This window comes from Microtus ochrogaster, unplaced genomic scaffold (assembly GCF_000317375.1).
Source record: "Microtus ochrogaster isolate Prairie Vole_2 unplaced genomic scaffold, MicOch1.0 UNK132, whole genome shotgun sequence".
NCBI classification, from domain to species: Eukaryota; Metazoa; Chordata; class Mammalia; order Rodentia; family Cricetidae; genus Microtus; species Microtus ochrogaster.
In genome coordinates this window covers 467792-485235 of record NW_004949230.1, presented here as the reverse complement: position 1 = coordinate 485235, position 17444 = coordinate 467792, and the positions used below count along the sequence as shown (strand labels likewise).

General features: G+C 53.2%; 2 protein-coding genes across 5 annotated transcripts in view; one reads left to right on the top strand and one right to left on the bottom strand.

The window, feature by feature from the left end:
• The window catches only part of Cfap73 (cilia and flagella associated protein 73), a 7418-nt gene extending 5700 nt beyond the window's left edge, over window positions 1-1718 (top strand). The window contains exon 7 of one of the 4 annotated variants that reach the window (XM_026778391.1): window positions 1075-1718. In XM_026778391.1, coding sequence (XP_026634192.1) covers window positions 1075-1152 — 78 coding nt within the window. In that variant the 3' untranslated portion in view covers window positions 1153-1718. Of the gene's footprint in view, window positions 1-934 lie in introns of all 4 variants that reach the window. The other 3 variants (XM_005371872.3, XM_026778390.1, XM_026778389.1) reach the window with 3 other exon arrangements.
• Ddx54 (DEAD-box helicase 54) lies at window positions 1674-17175 on the bottom strand. Its single transcript, XM_005371871.2, has 20 exons — window positions 16951-17175; window positions 13239-13368; window positions 11916-11986; window positions 11179-11367; window positions 11043-11092; window positions 10159-10200; window positions 9947-10042; window positions 9429-9550; window positions 9277-9338; window positions 9016-9147; window positions 7949-8159; window positions 6317-6451; window positions 5742-5972; window positions 5585-5658; window positions 4833-5030; window positions 3626-3768; window positions 3434-3547; window positions 2970-3074; window positions 2701-2816; window positions 1674-2241 (listed from the first exon to the last, which is right to left on the bottom strand). Exons 1-20 carry the CDS (start codon window positions 17119-17121, stop codon window positions 2015-2017), a joined length of 2619 nt encoding a protein of 872 aa, XP_005371928.1. The 5' UTR covers window positions 17122-17175; the 3' UTR covers window positions 1674-2014.
• Window positions 17176-17444: the final 269 nt, after the last annotated feature.

Sequence of the window (17444 nt, the reverse complement as noted above, 5' to 3'; positions counted from 1 at the left end):
GAACTACACACACACACACACACACACACACACACACACACACACACACACACACACACACACCCCGGCCTCCATCATCTGAGTGCTGGGATCACAGGTGTGCTGTGCATCTGGTCTGGCTGAGTTAGTCCTTTTCAGCATGCCTCTGCTCTAGGAGGAAGGCCCGGGGAAGGACGCTGGGCCTCTCCTGACCACACTCCAGGCCAGAAATCAGTGATGAACTGTGTCACCCGGCCTCACTGTCACTGCTATGCCTAGGGATGCTGCTATTCTGCTTTTTCCCCCTTTGGTGCTGTGTCCTTAATATTTATTTACCCAGGTGATGGACATGAAATGGGTCCAACAGGCTGCTGGGAGCTTCCCTCAGTTAACAGCAGTGGCCTATGGGTGTCCGTGAAGTTCATATAAATAAGCAACTAGCACCACATAAAGGACACCATGGAGATGGCTACACACAAGCCTGATCCAAGGAAAATATCACCTGACGTGGTGGGACACTGGGTTGGCAGGGAGCCAGCTGGAAACTCGCAAAGTGGTTACAGATCATTCAGTGGCTGGGCATGGTGGCTCAGGCCTTTAATCTCAGCACTCTGGAGGCAGAGGCAGATGGATCTCTGGGAGTTCGAAGCTAGCCTGGTCTACAGAGTGAGCTCCAGGACAGCCAGCGCTACAAAGGGAAACCCTGTCTCAAAAACAAAATAAACAATTCAGTGGCATACACCTGTATTCTCAGGAGACTGAGTCAGGAAGATTTGCCATGAGTTAGAGAACAAGTCTGAACAGTACTTGACAGTAAACAAGACAAACATTTGGGAGGCTGTACTGGACACCATCAATGCCTCTCCTGTGGTGTTTCCAGGCCCACCACTGCCCTCAGCCTCCCTGTGTGGGGTGGGGACAGGAAGTGATCTGGCCATGTCACCCCTGCCCCCAGGTGAAGCTGTTTATCATGGACCTCTCAGCCACACTGGCCAGCCTTGCCCAGGCTGAGCCCACAGCCACGGTATCCTAGTCCAGCCAGATGAGCAGCAAAGGAGACCTGAGGGACTGAGTCCCACATTTCTTGGTGTACAGGCTCAACGCAACGGCTCTCTGAATACCCTTCCTCCTGGGCAAGATGGAGCTGTGCCAGCCCACAGGACACTCAACTAAGTAGACTACCGTCAGTGGGGCTGACAGCTGTGCTGGGCCCTTCACCCACCTCACAGGCTGGGGACAGGCTTCCCTCCCAGCTGGGGGCACAGACAAGCTTAGCCACGCTGATGTACTTCAAGATAGGCACTTGCTAAGCAAGGTGGGTCCAAGCAGTAAGTGGCTGTTGGTAGCATCAGCTCAGTGGGGTCAAAATGGTAGTCCCCCAGTGTGTGCCTGCCTGTGAGGTCCAGGTGCTGTGGGATGCTTGACCTTCCCAGACCCTCAAGCAAGAGGTGGGGAAAGCCAGCAGTGGGAGGAAGGACATGAGGATGGCGCGGGCCGGTTCTCACCTTCACGTGCAGAAGGGTAGTGCCGCCTCCATCCTACAGCAGCCCTGAGCTGTCGAGCAACTGCACCTAGAGACTCATTCTTCTCATCTCGGACACAGTGGAAGCCACCTGCTCTCAGCTACTAAGAAAGCTGGGACCTGCAAGTCTCCCTTCCAACACCCCAAGTTAACCACACTCCCGAGTACTAGCGGCGTTGCACAAAGGTTTACTACATTAAAACCCAATGTCCAGCCAGACAGCCAGGGCCCACATTTGTATGGCCATGACTTCTGATCCCTGACTTCATGGAAGCAGTGGCAGCTGAGCTGCGGGTTCCGGGCTTTGTCTGCTGAGCTTTGCTAGTAGACTCCTATGCATCCTTCAAGACCCCACCCAACATCCTGTCAAACGCAGCCTATGCTCTCTCTGTGACCATACAGCACTGCTCCTCACAGACACTGGTTCCTGCAGGGCTCTGCCAAGAGCACACGGAAGCTCCACTCATGTCCACTCTGGGGCTACCAGGAAGCTCCAGGGCCAAGTCTGGTTCCTCACATCCTCTTCCTCATTTTGCCCTTCCTGGAGGGGGCGCCCCGGCCAAAGGCGCCCTGGCGTAGCTCTTGGGCTCGGCGGCGGTTGCGCGCTGAAAGCTGCTTCAGGCCCCCGCGCTGCAGGAAGCGCTGCTTCTGGGTTTGACGTCGCTGTTTCAGGATCTGTTCCTTGGTCTTGAGTTCTGAGCGCATGCGGCCTTTGGGGGCACCTCGGGGCAGGGACCCACCTGTCAGCATGGAGATTTGGGGAGCTCAGCCTTTGACCCACAGAGACTGAGCCAGGCTCCAATTTAGAGGCCAAACCCCAGGTGACCTGGCACCCTGCCCAGTCCACATTTCCAGAGACAGTATCAAAACCGCTGCTGATGCCAGCTTTACAGAGGGACTTCCTGAACCAACAGCCCAATATGGCCACCACCCTGTGGAGACTGGCACTCCAGGTGGGAAGTGGTCAGGACCAGCTTCCACCTCTTAGGTGTGCACATGGCCCCACACAGGGAACCATCCACCCCGCTACTAGCAACCCCAGGTACCACCTGCTGAGTGGGAAAAGCCAGTGACCTTGGTCTGCTGGGCGGGGCTTTGCTAATGAGCAGAGTCTGCAGGTCCTAGCCTAGACCATGTTCACCCCTGCACCTCATAGTGCCTGGCTTTCCCCCTCGGACCAGACCACCTGCCCTGCCCACCTTGACTGTGCCCTCGCTTTCCACCTCTGCGGGGCCCAGGGCCTCGCTGGCTGGATGGCCCTTCTTCCTCAGAGTCCCGGTCATCGATTTTCTGCTTCTGCTTCCACTTCTGGTAGCTGAGAGCCTTGTCAAGGAAGTAATCTACAGCTTCCGAGCTGGATGTAGGCCTCTTATAGAAGGTTGCTAGGAAAGCCACCCAGTCCCGCCCCTATACAAACCCCTTCTATAGCTCCCCCGCCCCCCCCATCTCTGTCTGTCCCTGGGGATACAGGTCACGCTTGTAGGAGCTGCTGATATACCGGCCACTCTCAGTCTTGATCTTCTTCTTGTCCTCCTGGCCTGACTGCCCCACAAACCGCTTCTTCTTCCGGTCCCTGAGGGGGAGGGAGATGAGTCTACTGCAGGGGAGCCTGTTCCTTCACCTGCCCTCACATGTATGTAACCAGCAGAGCATTAAAGGAAGTCAGTCACAAAGTTCCTCGACCACCTCTCTACCTTTCCTGGACAGCCCAGGTCTCAAAAGAGAGTGAGGTTTGAGGACTTGGGGTCTGATCCCACACCGCTTCCCAGACATCTGTGTTTGTGAAGCAGCATCAGAGTCCTCATGGGCATAGCAAGGAAATACCAGCTACCAAACATAGTGACCAAGGAGATGGGCAGGCAAGGAGCCACCGCTCCCTGAGCAACACATAAGGCCGCACCCAGGGACTGCCTGGACTTGCTGCTCACTTACCACCTGAGCTGCTGATGACCTCGGGTCATGTTCTGTGCCTCGTCCCCCATCAGGTCAAGGACCGCACCAGCCACCTGCTGCTCAAAGGCCCCTCCAGCCCCACCAACACTCAGCCTGCAGATTCAAGAGGGAGATTTAATGGGGCCAGACACTCCTTATGCACCTCACGCTATGCCACAAGCTCACACTCACCCCCGCTCACTGTCGAAATCCTTGGGCCGGTAGGGGACATAAAACTCCTGGTCTCGCTGACGAGCCTCCTCCCTCCGCCTCTTGGCTCCTTGGTTGGGTCCTGGCTTTGGCCGCTTCTGGCCCACAACCTCTGTGAAGACATCCTGGCAGACAGAAGTCCAGTGTCATCTTTGTGGCCTTGAGGAACCTCACTAGAACCAGGGACCAGGGTGCCCCTTTTTATCTGCCAGGGAAACTCTTCTGCCAGACCCTATGTTGTTATCTGCACACACAACAGCCCGATTTGGAGAGCAATGCAGGCAGGAGGGACAGAACGGACGCCGGCAATGGCACCGTGCTCCAGTACTGGCCCTGACCCCACTCAGCCCTGGATGCTTCTGTTCAAGAGGATGCACACAGAGGTTTGTGGCTGTCCGTGAGACAGGAGAGACAGAGTGGGCGTCTATGAGGAGGCCACTGCCTTGCGGTGGGGTACGCTATCACTCCACCACCCTCCATCACCCTTCAGCACCACTGCTGGGGCTTTGCTCCCTCCAGGCCCTCAGGCTCCTGCTTAGCCACAGCCTAGACTACAACAGTTGGGGAAGGGACTCTTTCTTCTTTTTTTCAGATTTTATTTTCAGTTTTAGTTGTGTGTGCATGTGTGTGTGCGTGTGTGTATGAGTGCGCGCACATGTGCACACACGCATAAAATGGTGCTAGATTTCCTGGAACTGGAGTTACAGGCAGTTGTGAATCACCTAATGTGGGTGCTGACAACTGAACTCCAATCCCTGCAGGAGCAGTTGGGCTCTTTTCTTGTTCTTTTTGACACAGGTTCTCAGTATATGGATTTGCTATTTACAGGCTGGTCCTGAACCCACAGAGATCCCTCTGCCTCTGCCTCCCCAGGGCTGGGATTAAAGGCATATGTTGACAGACTCCACGCAGCATAGCTCTTAACTGCTGAGCCAGTTCCACAGCCCCTTCCTTTGGTTATCTAAGCTCTGTAGCCTAGGCTAGCCTAAGACAGTATCACTCTGTAGCCTAGGCTAGCTTTGACCTTGTGGCTGTCCTACACCCATCTCTTGCAGACTGTAAATTGAGGCTGTGCCCCACCTCCATAGACAGGAGAGATAGGGACATGGGGCTGTACAACTGCCTGCCCCAAGGGCTGCTAGAACCTGGTTGCCTCTCCCTCAGCTCCAGCTACCCCTGCAGTGCACACCTCCACATTCTCAGCCATGTCCTCCTCTTCCTCTTCCTTCTGAAGCAGCTCCTTCTGGGGGACTGGGTCAGCTGGGCCCTCCTGCCTCTCTTGCCGCCCCTGCTGGAAGCTGGCGATAGCTTTTCTGTCCCTCTGCCGCTTAGCACGCATCATCTGGCTGCTTGGATCTCGGCTGGAGGCGTTGATCTCAAAGATGGTCTGCAAAAGGGATTCCATATTCACTGCTTACCCCCCCCCCCCCACTCTATGCCAGTTGAAACCTGTATGGGCACTCCTCAAATCTTTACCGTGGGAGGTGGGACCCTTGATAATAGTATTGCACAGTTAGAGGGAGGCCCAGAGAGAGTGGGTGTCTTGTCCAAGGCGACACAGCTAGGAAAAGCTGGAACCCAGACTTCACACTAAGTGCACTTGGCTTTGAAACCATTGATTCCTCTGTGCCACTCTGGCTGTTTGTGTTACTCGCCACCTGACCAGGCTCTCCTTGCCTCTGCACATGAGCCACACAGCATATGTCCGCCCATGGATACCCAGGAGTGAACAGGTAGGGAAGGTCAAGACTGGGGATGGATGGCTCTTCAGGCCTCTGAAAGGTAGAAAACACAGCACTCCCTAAAGGGGAGTCCATCTATCTTGAGTGGTGATCTCCAAACCTGCTGTGGTCAAAGGAACGCTCCGGAACAGGTGGCAGAGTCTATGAGTGGCCAACAGAACCACTGTGACTCGTCAGGAAGCGCAGAAGGAAGACTCACCGTGCGGGTGCGATAGTTCCTGATGCTGTCCACCAGCTGCAGGCGCTGCCGTTCTCCCTCCTCAAACCGGGAACCTGATGGAGAGGAAGTGTGTGAGGACAGGGTGGGTTGGGAAGGGCCAGTCCACCCTCACCTGTTCCACCCGGCAGAATCTCACTGAAGAGTGGGTGCAAGCCCAGCCCTGCCAGGTCCAGCTCCTTGGCTCTCTTGATGGACTCGGGTGAGGGCGCCGGACGTGAGCGCACGTACTGCTGCTGGGCGTTGTCGGCCACACGGTGCAGGCTCCGAAGTTCCAGGGACGCCTCCAGGGCAGTCTGTAGGCCACTGTCCTCATCATCCACCACACTCTGTGGCACCCGGCCCAGCACACCATCTCCACCAACTGCACCTGCCAGTCACAGGGCACACTGTGGAGTCAGCCTGTGTCTATTCCCTCATGGCCTCTGAACCCCAGGACAACAGTTACAGCAATAGGGACATTTAGAGTGGCGTGTTCAGTCAGACCCTGGGATGCACAGGAACACAGACAGACCCCAACTCTGGCAACAATAGTCCAAGAACAGTCCCAGGGTCCAAGGCTACCCACGCAGACGCTTGTGGCTATCTCCAAGGACGAGGTGGGCAGAATCTCCTATAGTCAGACCCAGCAGCCACCTACCAAAGCCAGACCATTGCACCCCTGTGTGCTTAGGAATTCCACAGAGACCCAAGCCCTGTCCAGCCACCCCTCACCTGAGGACTCCTGGTAAGGCTGGGCGAGGGTGACGGAGCGGCCCAGGAACAGGTATAGGTCAAGCAGGTAGGGGACCTCATCTGGAGCCACCAAGGAATAGGCTGTGCCACTTCGACCTGCTCGGGCCACACGGCCTGGAAAGCAGGGGAGCTGAGTTTTAGCAGAGGGAGCCCAATCCTCTGAGGACCAGAGCCCTACAGGCCAGAACCTTTCCTGAACTGCGTCCCCACCTACAGAGTGGGTGGCACTGCAGAGCCCAAGTGAGTGAACGCAGGGGCAAGCACCACTCCCAATCAGTGTTTCAGGTCCCTGGCACTCCTACTTGGATAAGATTTTCCCCAAGGAATAATCAGACCGCAAACTCCCAGAAAAAGAGGTTTGGGCCAGAACTTCCTAAAGGTGATAGGACAGAGGACTGGTCAACAAACTCATGACTACCAGATGAGAATTACAGAGCTGAGCAAAGGGTGAGCACCTGGCCCACCACTTGTTTGTACAATAAAGTTTTACTGGCATAAGCAATGCCTGCTTATTTACATATTCCCAATGGAAAATGTAATCATGATGCTGTATATTAAACAGTTATATAAAGATGGCATAGTGTGCTGGGTGGTGGCACACACCTTTAATCCCAGCACTTGGGAGGCAGAGGCAGGCAGATTTCTCTTGAGTTCAAGGCCAGCCTGGGCTATAAAGCGAGTTCCACTACAGCCAGGACTGTAACACAGAGAAACTTTGTCTTGAAAAAACCAATAAATGAATGAATGAATGAATGAAATGGCTCACTGCCCAGCCCTTTACTGAAGAATGACGTAAATGAAAACATCTGTAATGCTATACAGTGACTTGAAAAGCAGCAATGTTGAGAAGTAACTCAACACACCCCCAATGTTGTGCTGAGTAAATTGTAGATATCACATTTCTCCTTGGTTTGTTGTTTGTGACAGGGTCTATGTAGCCCAGGTTGGCCTTGAACCTCTGACCCTCCCGGTTCCTCATCCCGAGTGCTGTGACAGACAATCGCCACCGTTTTTTTCCATGTCTTAGGCAAACATCACATCCCCTCATTTGCAGGTTTCCGTGGGAGTGGTATGTCATGTGGCACCTGAGGAGTTCCCCTGGGGCTCTGGAAACCCCCAAGATGGGGAGGCAGCTGTCTGGAAAGCAATAGCAACTTGGAGACAGCAGGCAGCCACCAGCAAGGACATATCTGGGACTCAGTAGGAAACACAGTGGGGGTCTCCTGTGACTGACAGTGAAGCAACAGACAGATCCCCAGCAGCCATCCTCACACCACTGCCCTCTCTGCCTGACAGCTGGGCCTATGAGTTCAACCACACTCAGTCACATACAGAGCATGCCTGAGAAACCCTGTTCCAGCTGCTGCTCCCCCACACATATCTTAATCTATCTGCATTTACAAACACAGCACACAACTCAGAGTGGTCTGTGGCAGAGCCACACCCTAGGTTCTGTTCCCAATACCAAAAGGACGGAAACTCTGAGATCTGGAACTAGCTGTCAGGGTTCACCCAGTAGGCACTGCTCAAGGCCTTAGGTTCCCCAAATTCTCAGCTGCCAGCATGGTACAGTGTCCCTGCTTCACCCAACAGTGCAGCCAAGCTCCTCACCCACACGATGCAGGAAGAGCTTGCCCTTGGCAGGGAAGCTGTAGTTGATGACGTTGTCCAGCAGGGGGATGTCCAGGCCCCGGGCGGCCAGGTCGGTCACGATTAGGGTCGAACATTTGTTGTGTATGAATTTCGCCAAGTTGATCTTGCGGGCCGTCTGGTCCAGAGCACTGTAGATGTGGGTACAGCTCACACCCTGGCCTGTCAGCAACTGCTCAGAGCAAAGGTGGGGATGTGAGAGGAGCCTTGCAGGAGCGAGGGCTGGAGGCTGGACTGAAGCTGGGGCACCATGCAAAGTGGGTTTGAACCCCAACCCTGCTGCTGGCTGGCCTGACTCAGCATAAAAGGAACCTCTACTGCCCCCCAGCTCTGCAAGGCTGTTGGAACATCAAAGGGTATAATACATAAAGAGGGCTGCCCTAAGGGAGCTGTGTGACTACGGGCAAATTACGCAGTCTTCTGTGCCTCCCAGAATGAAGAGGATTAATGCACCATTCAGAACTGAGCCTGAAACAGAAAGCCCATGAGAGAATCAACTGCTTTCTCAATGTTACTATTTTGGTCTCAGACACTTGGACGAGGAGGGTGCCATTTATATGTTGGGTAAGCAAGACCCAGCCACCCGTATCTTCAGCAGTGCCCAGGTATGGCTGCTGGGGTGTGAGACAGTGGCTAGTCAGCCCCTCCCCCAGCCTTCCATGCTGCTGGAACTCCCCACACTTGCATCTAGGTGAGATCGCACAGGTGTGAATTCACAGAAAAGGTCAAGAGCACACCACACCACTAACATTTGAGCATCACGCCTAGCAGACACATCACACACTGGAAATCCACCCCAAAATATCCAGGTCCACCGGGGGATGCTGTGGATGATCAGGACAGAAAGGCAGACTAAGACCAGCGGGGAGGTGGCAACAGTGGATGCACTCACACAACTGGCCCTGACAGTTCACCAGGTGTCTGAGATGTGCTGTGAAATGGCCCTTGACAAAAGCCCCACCCAGGTTCAGGATGAAACTGGTCTGAGACCTCCTGGGGTCTCTCCATCCCAAAGAGCCCCTGCTCACCTCCATGAGGTACTCTGCGTGGTGCTTGGTGGCTACAAACACCACCGTCTGGTCCTGGGGTCTAACGACATTGCGCAGCAGGTAGAGAAGCACGGCAGCCTTGGTGTCCTCACGCACAAGGAGGAAGGAGGTCTGCAGGGAGAGCGGCCAGTGTGGGCTCCTGGCTAAGGGCGGGCAGGGCGCAGCAGGCCACTAGCCTAGGGAAGAGCCTGGGGAGGAGCCTGGGGAAGAGCTTGGGGAGGAGGCCCAGCACTGCCTCACCTTGAGCTGCTCATTAAGCTTGGTGTCCACATCCAGACGGATGAGCACGGGCTCTGTGAGACCTGTTGGGGTGTGGAGATCTCAGGGGTCACTGAGGAGTTGATCTGAGGCCACCCCGAGTCCAGCACCACACCCACACTGCACTGGCTCACCTGCCCGAGCAAATTCCACCAGCAGTTTGGGCAATGTGGCCGAGAACAGCACTGTCTGGTGGCCCCCAGGAAGACGGCTTATGATCTCCTGTAGCTGCTCAGCAAACCCCATTTCAAAGAGCCTGCAGGGAGTTGTGGGCAGGGAGAGTCAGGAGAGGGCTTCCACCCTAAAGAGCTGGGAACCCTTGATATCCTTGCTCTACAATCCCTGTCATGTGCAACTGTTAAGCTTTTGTGTGTTTGTGCTTTGCGCTTCCCGTGCTGGGAACGAACTCAGCCTTACGCATGCTAGGCAAGCATTCGCCACTGCGTACAGCCCAGCATTTACTATAACACTATTTTCAGTACTAAGATGTAAACCTAAAATCACTAGCGCAGGTGCCCCAGGATTGGGACTACTCAAACACACATCTAAGTCTCCCTGGACAGGGCCATCGTCCTGTGGCCTCCCCTCTCTCTGCTTTCCAGGCCTTGGGGATAATCTTGACAGTTGCTCAGGGGTTTATCTGTGGCCTCACCTGTCTGCTTCATCAAAAACCACATACTCCACGCTCTGTAGCTTCAAGTTCATCTCCACAGCCACATGCATCAACCGCCCAGGGGTGGCAATGATTCTAGAAGGGATATACCAGCCAGGTCACCCCAGGCTCAAGGCTCAGCATAGCCCCCAGTCTCTTCCACGCCACTCTGGGAAGGGACCCCAGAGCATTCCTCCCAACAACAAACTCACATGTCAGGGTTCTCATGCAGAGCCGCAAACTGGTCTTCCATTCTAGGGTAGAAAGCAGGGTCAGCCTGAGAGGACAGAGCTTTTGAGTCTGTCCCTCCCTATCACAGTAGAGCATCCCCACACCTCACCATGGGCCACACACCCCAGGCATGAAAGTGAGAAATGGCTCCTGGGAGACAAAAGGCCAAGGCACTGCCCCAGCAGAGACAGGCAGAAACACAAGGGAGAACCTCAGAGGCTCAGGACACTTTGCCAACCCACAGCACCACCTAGTGACAGAGCCTGGAACTACTGGTTCCACCTAGAACCCTGAATCCCTGATGGCTAAGTGCCTGTTCCTGTCTTCCCCTGGAGCAGCTGTAGGAGTGTGGATCCTAGCTCCATGTAGCTTAGGGAGGGTAGGCTTTCTTTTTTTTAATAATTTACTTTATTTTATGTGCATTGGTGTGGATGTATGTCTATGTGAAGGTGTCAGATCCTGGGAGTTACAGTTGTGAACTGCCATGTGGGTGCTGGGAATTGAACTCGGGTTCTCTAGAACAGCCAGTTCTCCCAAACGCTGAGCCATCTCTCCAGCCCGAGGTTAGGCTTTCTGACAATCTGACTACATCCCTTGGTAGAAGCTGGAGGAGGACAGACACTGCAGCCTGAGCATGGCACCCAGAGAATGACACTAAGAGCTCACAAAACTCCCTGGCCCGACACCATGAGCTGACAGGACCCTCTGTCCCTGTCCCAGCTTCCACCACGTCCCCTGGCCAGTCTGTCTGAACATGTGGAGAAGCTGCTGTTAGTGACTAGTAACTCAGGCCCATAAGGGAACCCTCAAGGCACAGTGGTGTGCCTGCACGGGGAAACTGGGACATGGGATGAGGGATCCTTACTTGTCCCCGCCCAGGATCAAGGCTGTCCTGAGGCCGGTGAACTTGCCCAGCTGTGGAGAGAGAGAGAAGGGGTCAAAGATGAGGGCCTGCCACCTCAGCCTCCTCACAGTTTTCCACCAGGCCCTGCTACACGCACCTCTTTGGTGAACTTCATAGTCTGCAGGGCCAGCTCTCGGGTGGGGGAGAGAATGAGGGCCCGGGCTCCTGTCTGTGCACTGTGTGCCTTCAGCCGCTCAAACATGGGGAGGAGGAAACAGGCTGTTTTCCCACTGCCTGTCCGGGCCATGGCCACCACATCCTTGCCGTCCAAGATCACAGGAATGGTCTGTCAGAAACATGTTGGAGGCAGTCAGCACTGGTCCCAGCATGGCCGGCCACGGGTAAGCTCCAGGTCTCTAGTGTCAGCACTGGCCCCAGCATGGCCGGCCACGGGTGAGCTCCCGGTCTCTAGTGTCAGCACTGGCCCCAGCATGGCCGGCCACAGGTGAGCCCCAGGTCTCTAGTGTCAGCACTGGCCCCAGCATGGCCGGCCATGGGTGAGCTCCAGGCCTCTAGACCTATTTTTACAAAAGCCTGTCAGCGCATGTCCAGGAATGAACACCCCCAGCTCCTGTGTCGGGAGACGCTGCCTCCCAAGTTGTGTGTCATGACTGTGAAAGCTGGGGGCTCCCTGGGCACTTGCGAGCTGCCTGGCAGGTTCAGTATGACAAGAGGCAGACATTGGGTCCAACCTTCTCCTCAGTGAAATGGCTAAGCTATGTGGAGCTTCAGCCATAGTGAAGAGGGCCAGCAAGGTGACAGCTGGGGCCAGGAACAACTGTCACATGGCCACTGCTCACTGCTGCCCCAACCCATTGCCCTCCGACTCCTTACCTTTCTCTGGATGGGCGTTGGCACCTTGTAGCCCTTTTTCATGATCCCCTTGAACACAGGGTAGCTCAAGCCTGGGAGAGACATGGGAGTGGTCAGGGACCACCAGATCGTTTTCACCAACACACAGAAAAAAAAAAAAAGAAAAAGAAAAAAAGAAAGCAAAAAACTGAAGGCTAAAGGAGTGTAAGACACCAAACTGTAGCAGGGATGCCTCACTTGACCTCTGCTGGAATTCTGTCACCTTTATTTCTCTGTCCAAGAGATGTACCCCACACTGACTTGAACTTGTGATGTCTGCCTGAGTGCTGGAATTACAGGCATGTGCCACTCTGATAGGTGTGGTAGGAATATTGGGAAATGGAGTCAGACAGGTAGGAGAGTGGCCCCTGAAGACTTAACAGACCTGGACTGAGGATCTGGGGGCCAGCGGAGAGCTGCCTAGAGACCAGCAAACGACTTCAACTGCTTTCTGGTCAACACTTCATCTTCATCATGCCTACATGTATGTCGCTGCTTCATCCCCCTGATTATCAACAAAAGCCAGAACTTTGCTTTAAATCCAAACAGCCATCTAGAAGGCTTTTATGAACCAACTATTCAGTCTCTGCAATCTACTCCTTCAGGGCTTGTTCTTTACTTATTGATTTATAAAAACTCTTTGCATACTGTAGATGATAACCTTCTGAGGCTGCAGATATTTTTGACTGTTGTGAGACAGGGTCTCTTGCTACACAGTCATGGCATAGGCCACTATGCTCAGCTCCTTTTTTTAATTGCTATTAAAAGTCACTCAGTGAGGGGGCTGGAGAGTTGGCTCAGAGGTTAGAAGCATTGCCTGCTCTTCCAAAGGTCCTGAGTTCAATTCCCAGCAACCACATGGTGGCTCACAACCATCTGCAATGGGGTCTGGTGCCCTCTTCTGGCCTGCAGGCATGCACACGGACAGAACATTGTATAAACAATAAATAAATAAATATTTTAAAAAAAAAGTCACTCAGTGGGTGTCTCAATCCTTGCCCTGTGCATCGAGGGCAGAGCACTTAAGCTGTAATCCCCACACAGGTGTCCCGACACCACTCCATCATCTCGTGCCCATCTCTTCAAAGGTGTCCTCCTGTCTTGACACTGAATCCTCTGCCACCTCCTGTGCCTGTATGGCTGGCCCCCTTTCCAGGCCTGCTGTGGATGACTATTTCTAACCTCAGCCTATTTGACACCTACCACACAGGTAGAAGTCAATACCTAAGAACAGAGGGCACAATGACCCCACCCCCATCCCCAGGATACTCCCCAGGGCCCCAGGTACCCAGCCTCTTTACCCACCCATGGACTGGAAGCCGCCAGACTTCTTCTTTTTCTTGTTCTGGGCTCGTACCAACTCGCGGGTGTCAGGCTCCACATCTGATAAGCACTCTGAGGTAGGAAAGGAGGGCAAGGCTCTGCCAGGGCCCAGCTGCGAGGGAAGAATGAGAGTTGGCATGACTCCAGCTCTGACTGACCATAGGGGTGCGAGGACCAGACGCTCGCCAGTTCTCCAACAAGCTCTCTTAAGACCAGGCTGGGGCAGAGGTACAGATAGGGTCTACAGAAAATCTACAGCGCTTGCAAGCTCCATCCCCTACCAGCAATACAACCACCTCCCTAAGCCTGGGGGCACCTTCTAAAAACTGAGGCCAAGGGCGTGAGTGTGGGAAGACCCAATGCAAAGTATAGGCTTGGCCAGGAGAGATGCTGAAGGCAGAGGGTGCATGCGTGCGTGCATGTGTGTGCGTTTGTGTGTATGTGGTTGTAGTAGCTTGAGTGTGCCTGAGGAGTGGCCACGGCTGTCCTGGAACTCAGAAAGACCCACCTGTCTCTGCCTCCTGAGTGCTAGCATCAAAGGTATACAGCACTATGCTTGGATCTTACTTCCAATTTCTGATTAATTTTTTTAAAATAATAATTTATCTCTTTTTTCTATTACTTATAAAATTTCTTATGTCACTGGTTAAGACTCCCGTCTCCCCCAAATATTTTTGTTATTCTGGTGGTGCCGAGGATGGAACCCTTGACTATCAAACCACACCCCAGCCCTCTTCTTACTCTTTATTATTTTTTTTTATTTTTTTATTTTTTGGTTTTTCGAGACAGGGTTTCTCTGTAGCTTTGGTGCCGGTGGAACTAGCTCTTGTAGACCAGGCTGGCCTCGAACTCACAGAGATCTGCCTGCCTCTGCCTCCCAAGTGCTGGGATTAAATGCGTGAGCCACCACCGCCCGGCTCTACTCTTTATTTTTGAGACAAGGTCTCACTAAGTTGCACAGGCTAGCCTTGTATGTAGCCCAGGCTGGCCTTGAACTCATGATCCTAGAGACTCAGTCTCCTAAGTAGCCTATTTCTACTCCTTTCTCATTTTCATCTTGAATCTTATTTCATTATTTCATCTGTCTCAGAAGAGAATTGTAAGCCTACTGTCATGTAGCTATAAACATGAGATGAACCCATATTCTGTGACTAAATACCAGGGATTTGGTAGCAGAAGACAAACACAGGTATTTATGATGCTACGCTCAGTGGCTACTACACTGAACACAGACATAAACTATTTCCTTCAACAGAGTTCTCACGGGACAAGTGCTACCTTATGCTCTCATCCTATGTTCTAATTATACATTTTATCATTAGTGTATGTGTGCACGATACATGCCATGGGTGTGAAGGCCTGGGTGTGTGGCGGCCATGGCCAACTTTCAGGAGTCTGCTCCCTCCCAATCATGATGAAGCAGGGTCTCTCGTTTCTGCTGGTCGTGCATTCCTGGGTAGCTGGCCTGTGCGTTTCTCAGTGGTTCTCCTGTCTCCACCTTCTGACTCACCTGTTGGGATTATGTGTGCCCCATGTGGTCGGCTTTTTAAATGTATTGGTGTTTTGCCTGCATAGATTATGTGCACCAATTGCTTCTCGGCCTTTTGGCTAAGATCAAGTGTAGATTATGTGTACCATGTGCATGCAGTACCCAAGGAGACCAGAAGAAGTTGTCAGGTCCTTTGGAAATGAGGGAACTTCTGAAAGCAGATCAGCCAATGTTTGTTAACCAATGAACCATCTCTTTGCCCCTACATCAAGCCTGGTTCCAGGGATCAAATTCAGGTTGCCAGGCTTATCAGCAAGCACTTCTACCTCCTGGGCCATCTCTCTGGCCTTTCAACCTATTTTCTGACTTATATATAACATGTTTTATGTGTCTGTTTTGTTTTGGTCTTTTCCAGACAGGGTCTCCTTTGCCCAGGCTGGCCTTCTGAACTCCCAATCCTCCTGCCTCCGTCTTCTAAGTGCTGGGATGGCGGGTGTGTTGCTACAGCCAATTCCTTCACTGGATTTCTTTTGTAACTTTTAAATTCTAAAACTTTTGAGGGAGGTCACCACACTACTTATTCCAGCCTTGGAAAGAGTGGGGTGGCACACCAGTCATCCCAACACTCGGGAGGCCGGGAAATCAGGAGATCAAAATCATCCTCTGCTCCACAGTGAATCTAAGGCTACCCAGGCCTGCACAAGACCCTGTCTAACACTTTTTTTAGTACAACGAATGGTGGTGGTGCACGCCTTTAATCCCAGCACTTGGGAGGTAGAGGCAGGAGTTCAAGGTTAGCCTGGATTACACAGTGCAACCCTGTCTCAAAACAAAACACAGCAAATAAATATATAAATACAAAAACTTAACATAAGGCAAAAAATTTTCCTGACAATTGTTAAACTTTGCTCGTTGGAATTTTTCTTCCTAGTTCAGGCATCCCGCTTGGGGTCCTTCCCGCTTTGTTTGAAGACAACAGCGCCAAAATTCCATGAAAGAGACCCGGGGATATAGCTATCTGACAGAGCATATACAAGGCCAGCACTAGCACAAACAGGGCTTTGGGTTTGGTCTCCAACCTTGCTAAAACAAAAGGTGGGGAGGGAGGAATGGAAGAGACTTTCCCCACTGATTCTAAGTTGATGGACTCTGCTTCCCATGCAGTATTCTGGTTTCACTGCACAAACACAATGGTTTTGTTTGGTGTTTTTTTTTTTTTTTTTTTTGGTGGTGGTGGGGTAGTGAGAACAAGCTCAATGGTACAGTATGGACTTGGCTGCTCTCCCAGCCCTATTTACATCAAGGATGTGACATACCTTTAATAAGTAAGTATGTTTGTGTCCCAGGATGGAGGACCTTCTACATTTTTCGTAAAGCAAAATTACAGGATTGGAGTTCTTACCAGCTCACTATACATAGCCCAGAGTGGCCTTGAACTCCTGATCTTCTTGACTCTACCATTCCTACCCAAGGTGCTAGGATGACGGGTGTGTGTCCCAATACCTGCTTTTATGTCGTCATGGGGCTCAAATCCAGCACTTTGGACATGCTAAGCAAGCGTTCTACCAACTGAGCTACGTCCGGAACCTGCAGACGAGGTTTTGATTTGTAAAAAGTTGAGCAGTAACTTCTTTCTTTATGTGCCACAGCCAGTGCAGGACTTGGCCTCAGCAAAGCCCTTGGTCCGAGCCACATGAGCAGCCTTCTCTGGCAACGACTAACTGCGTTCTCAATGCCTTTAGCTGTTTCTGCACATTCTGAGTGCAGCGCACTGACTGAGCTGGGGAGGAGAAATGGAGGAATACATCCGCTGTGCAGACTACGGGCGTCACGAACCATAGACTTTTCTGCCTCCTTGGCGCTCACGGCTCTCCCCACGTCCACACATTTGTAACCAGACCGTCCCCATTTTCAATCCTTCTGTCCCTTCTCTGATACTGCTGATTGGGCCTGCAAGGCTGAACCACACAAATGTCCGTAAGTACTAGTTTAGTTCAAGAGGTCTGGTCTGGTGGCCTCTCATTTATCTTATCTCCTAAGACCACCCCAAAATCAGGCGGACCTTCGCACTTGCACTTTCCATTGGCCGAAGGGTAATTGGGCCCCGCCCCTTACAGACGGTACCCAATGAGGGCTCACAATCAGTGAGACGGACAGGCGGAAGGGCACAGGCCAAGGGCCCGACCAGAGAGTCTGTGCTCTTACCTTCCGCGCCCGAGCGTCATCCTCCGCCTGGATCTCAAACTCGCCGTCCTCCGAGTCGCTGTCGCGTGCCTGGGAAGCCGCAGTCCGGCGCTTCCTCAGTCCCTTCTTCTTCCACGGAGCCATGGCGGCACGTGACCGCGGGCCGGGACCCACGCGTCTACCGGCAGCCATTCGAGCCGGGCACTCGGACCCGGAAGTGGGCAGGACCTGCAGGACGCACAGACTGCGCGGGGACGGAGCCTGGGGGACGCACGAGTAGCGTTGCGATCAGGCTCCACCCCTAGGGCGGGGCCTGAAGGGACCAACCAATTGCGTGAGGAACCGAGCGTCAACGTGGCTCCACCGACGGGGCGGGGCCTAGGGGACAGACCAACTAGTGGGGGGGGGACCTGAGGAATGTACCAACTGAACTTGAATAGAGGCTCAAAGGACGTAATTGCTTTGCAAATATCAAGCTCTGAGGAATGTACCAACTGTATTGGGAGCCGAGTCCG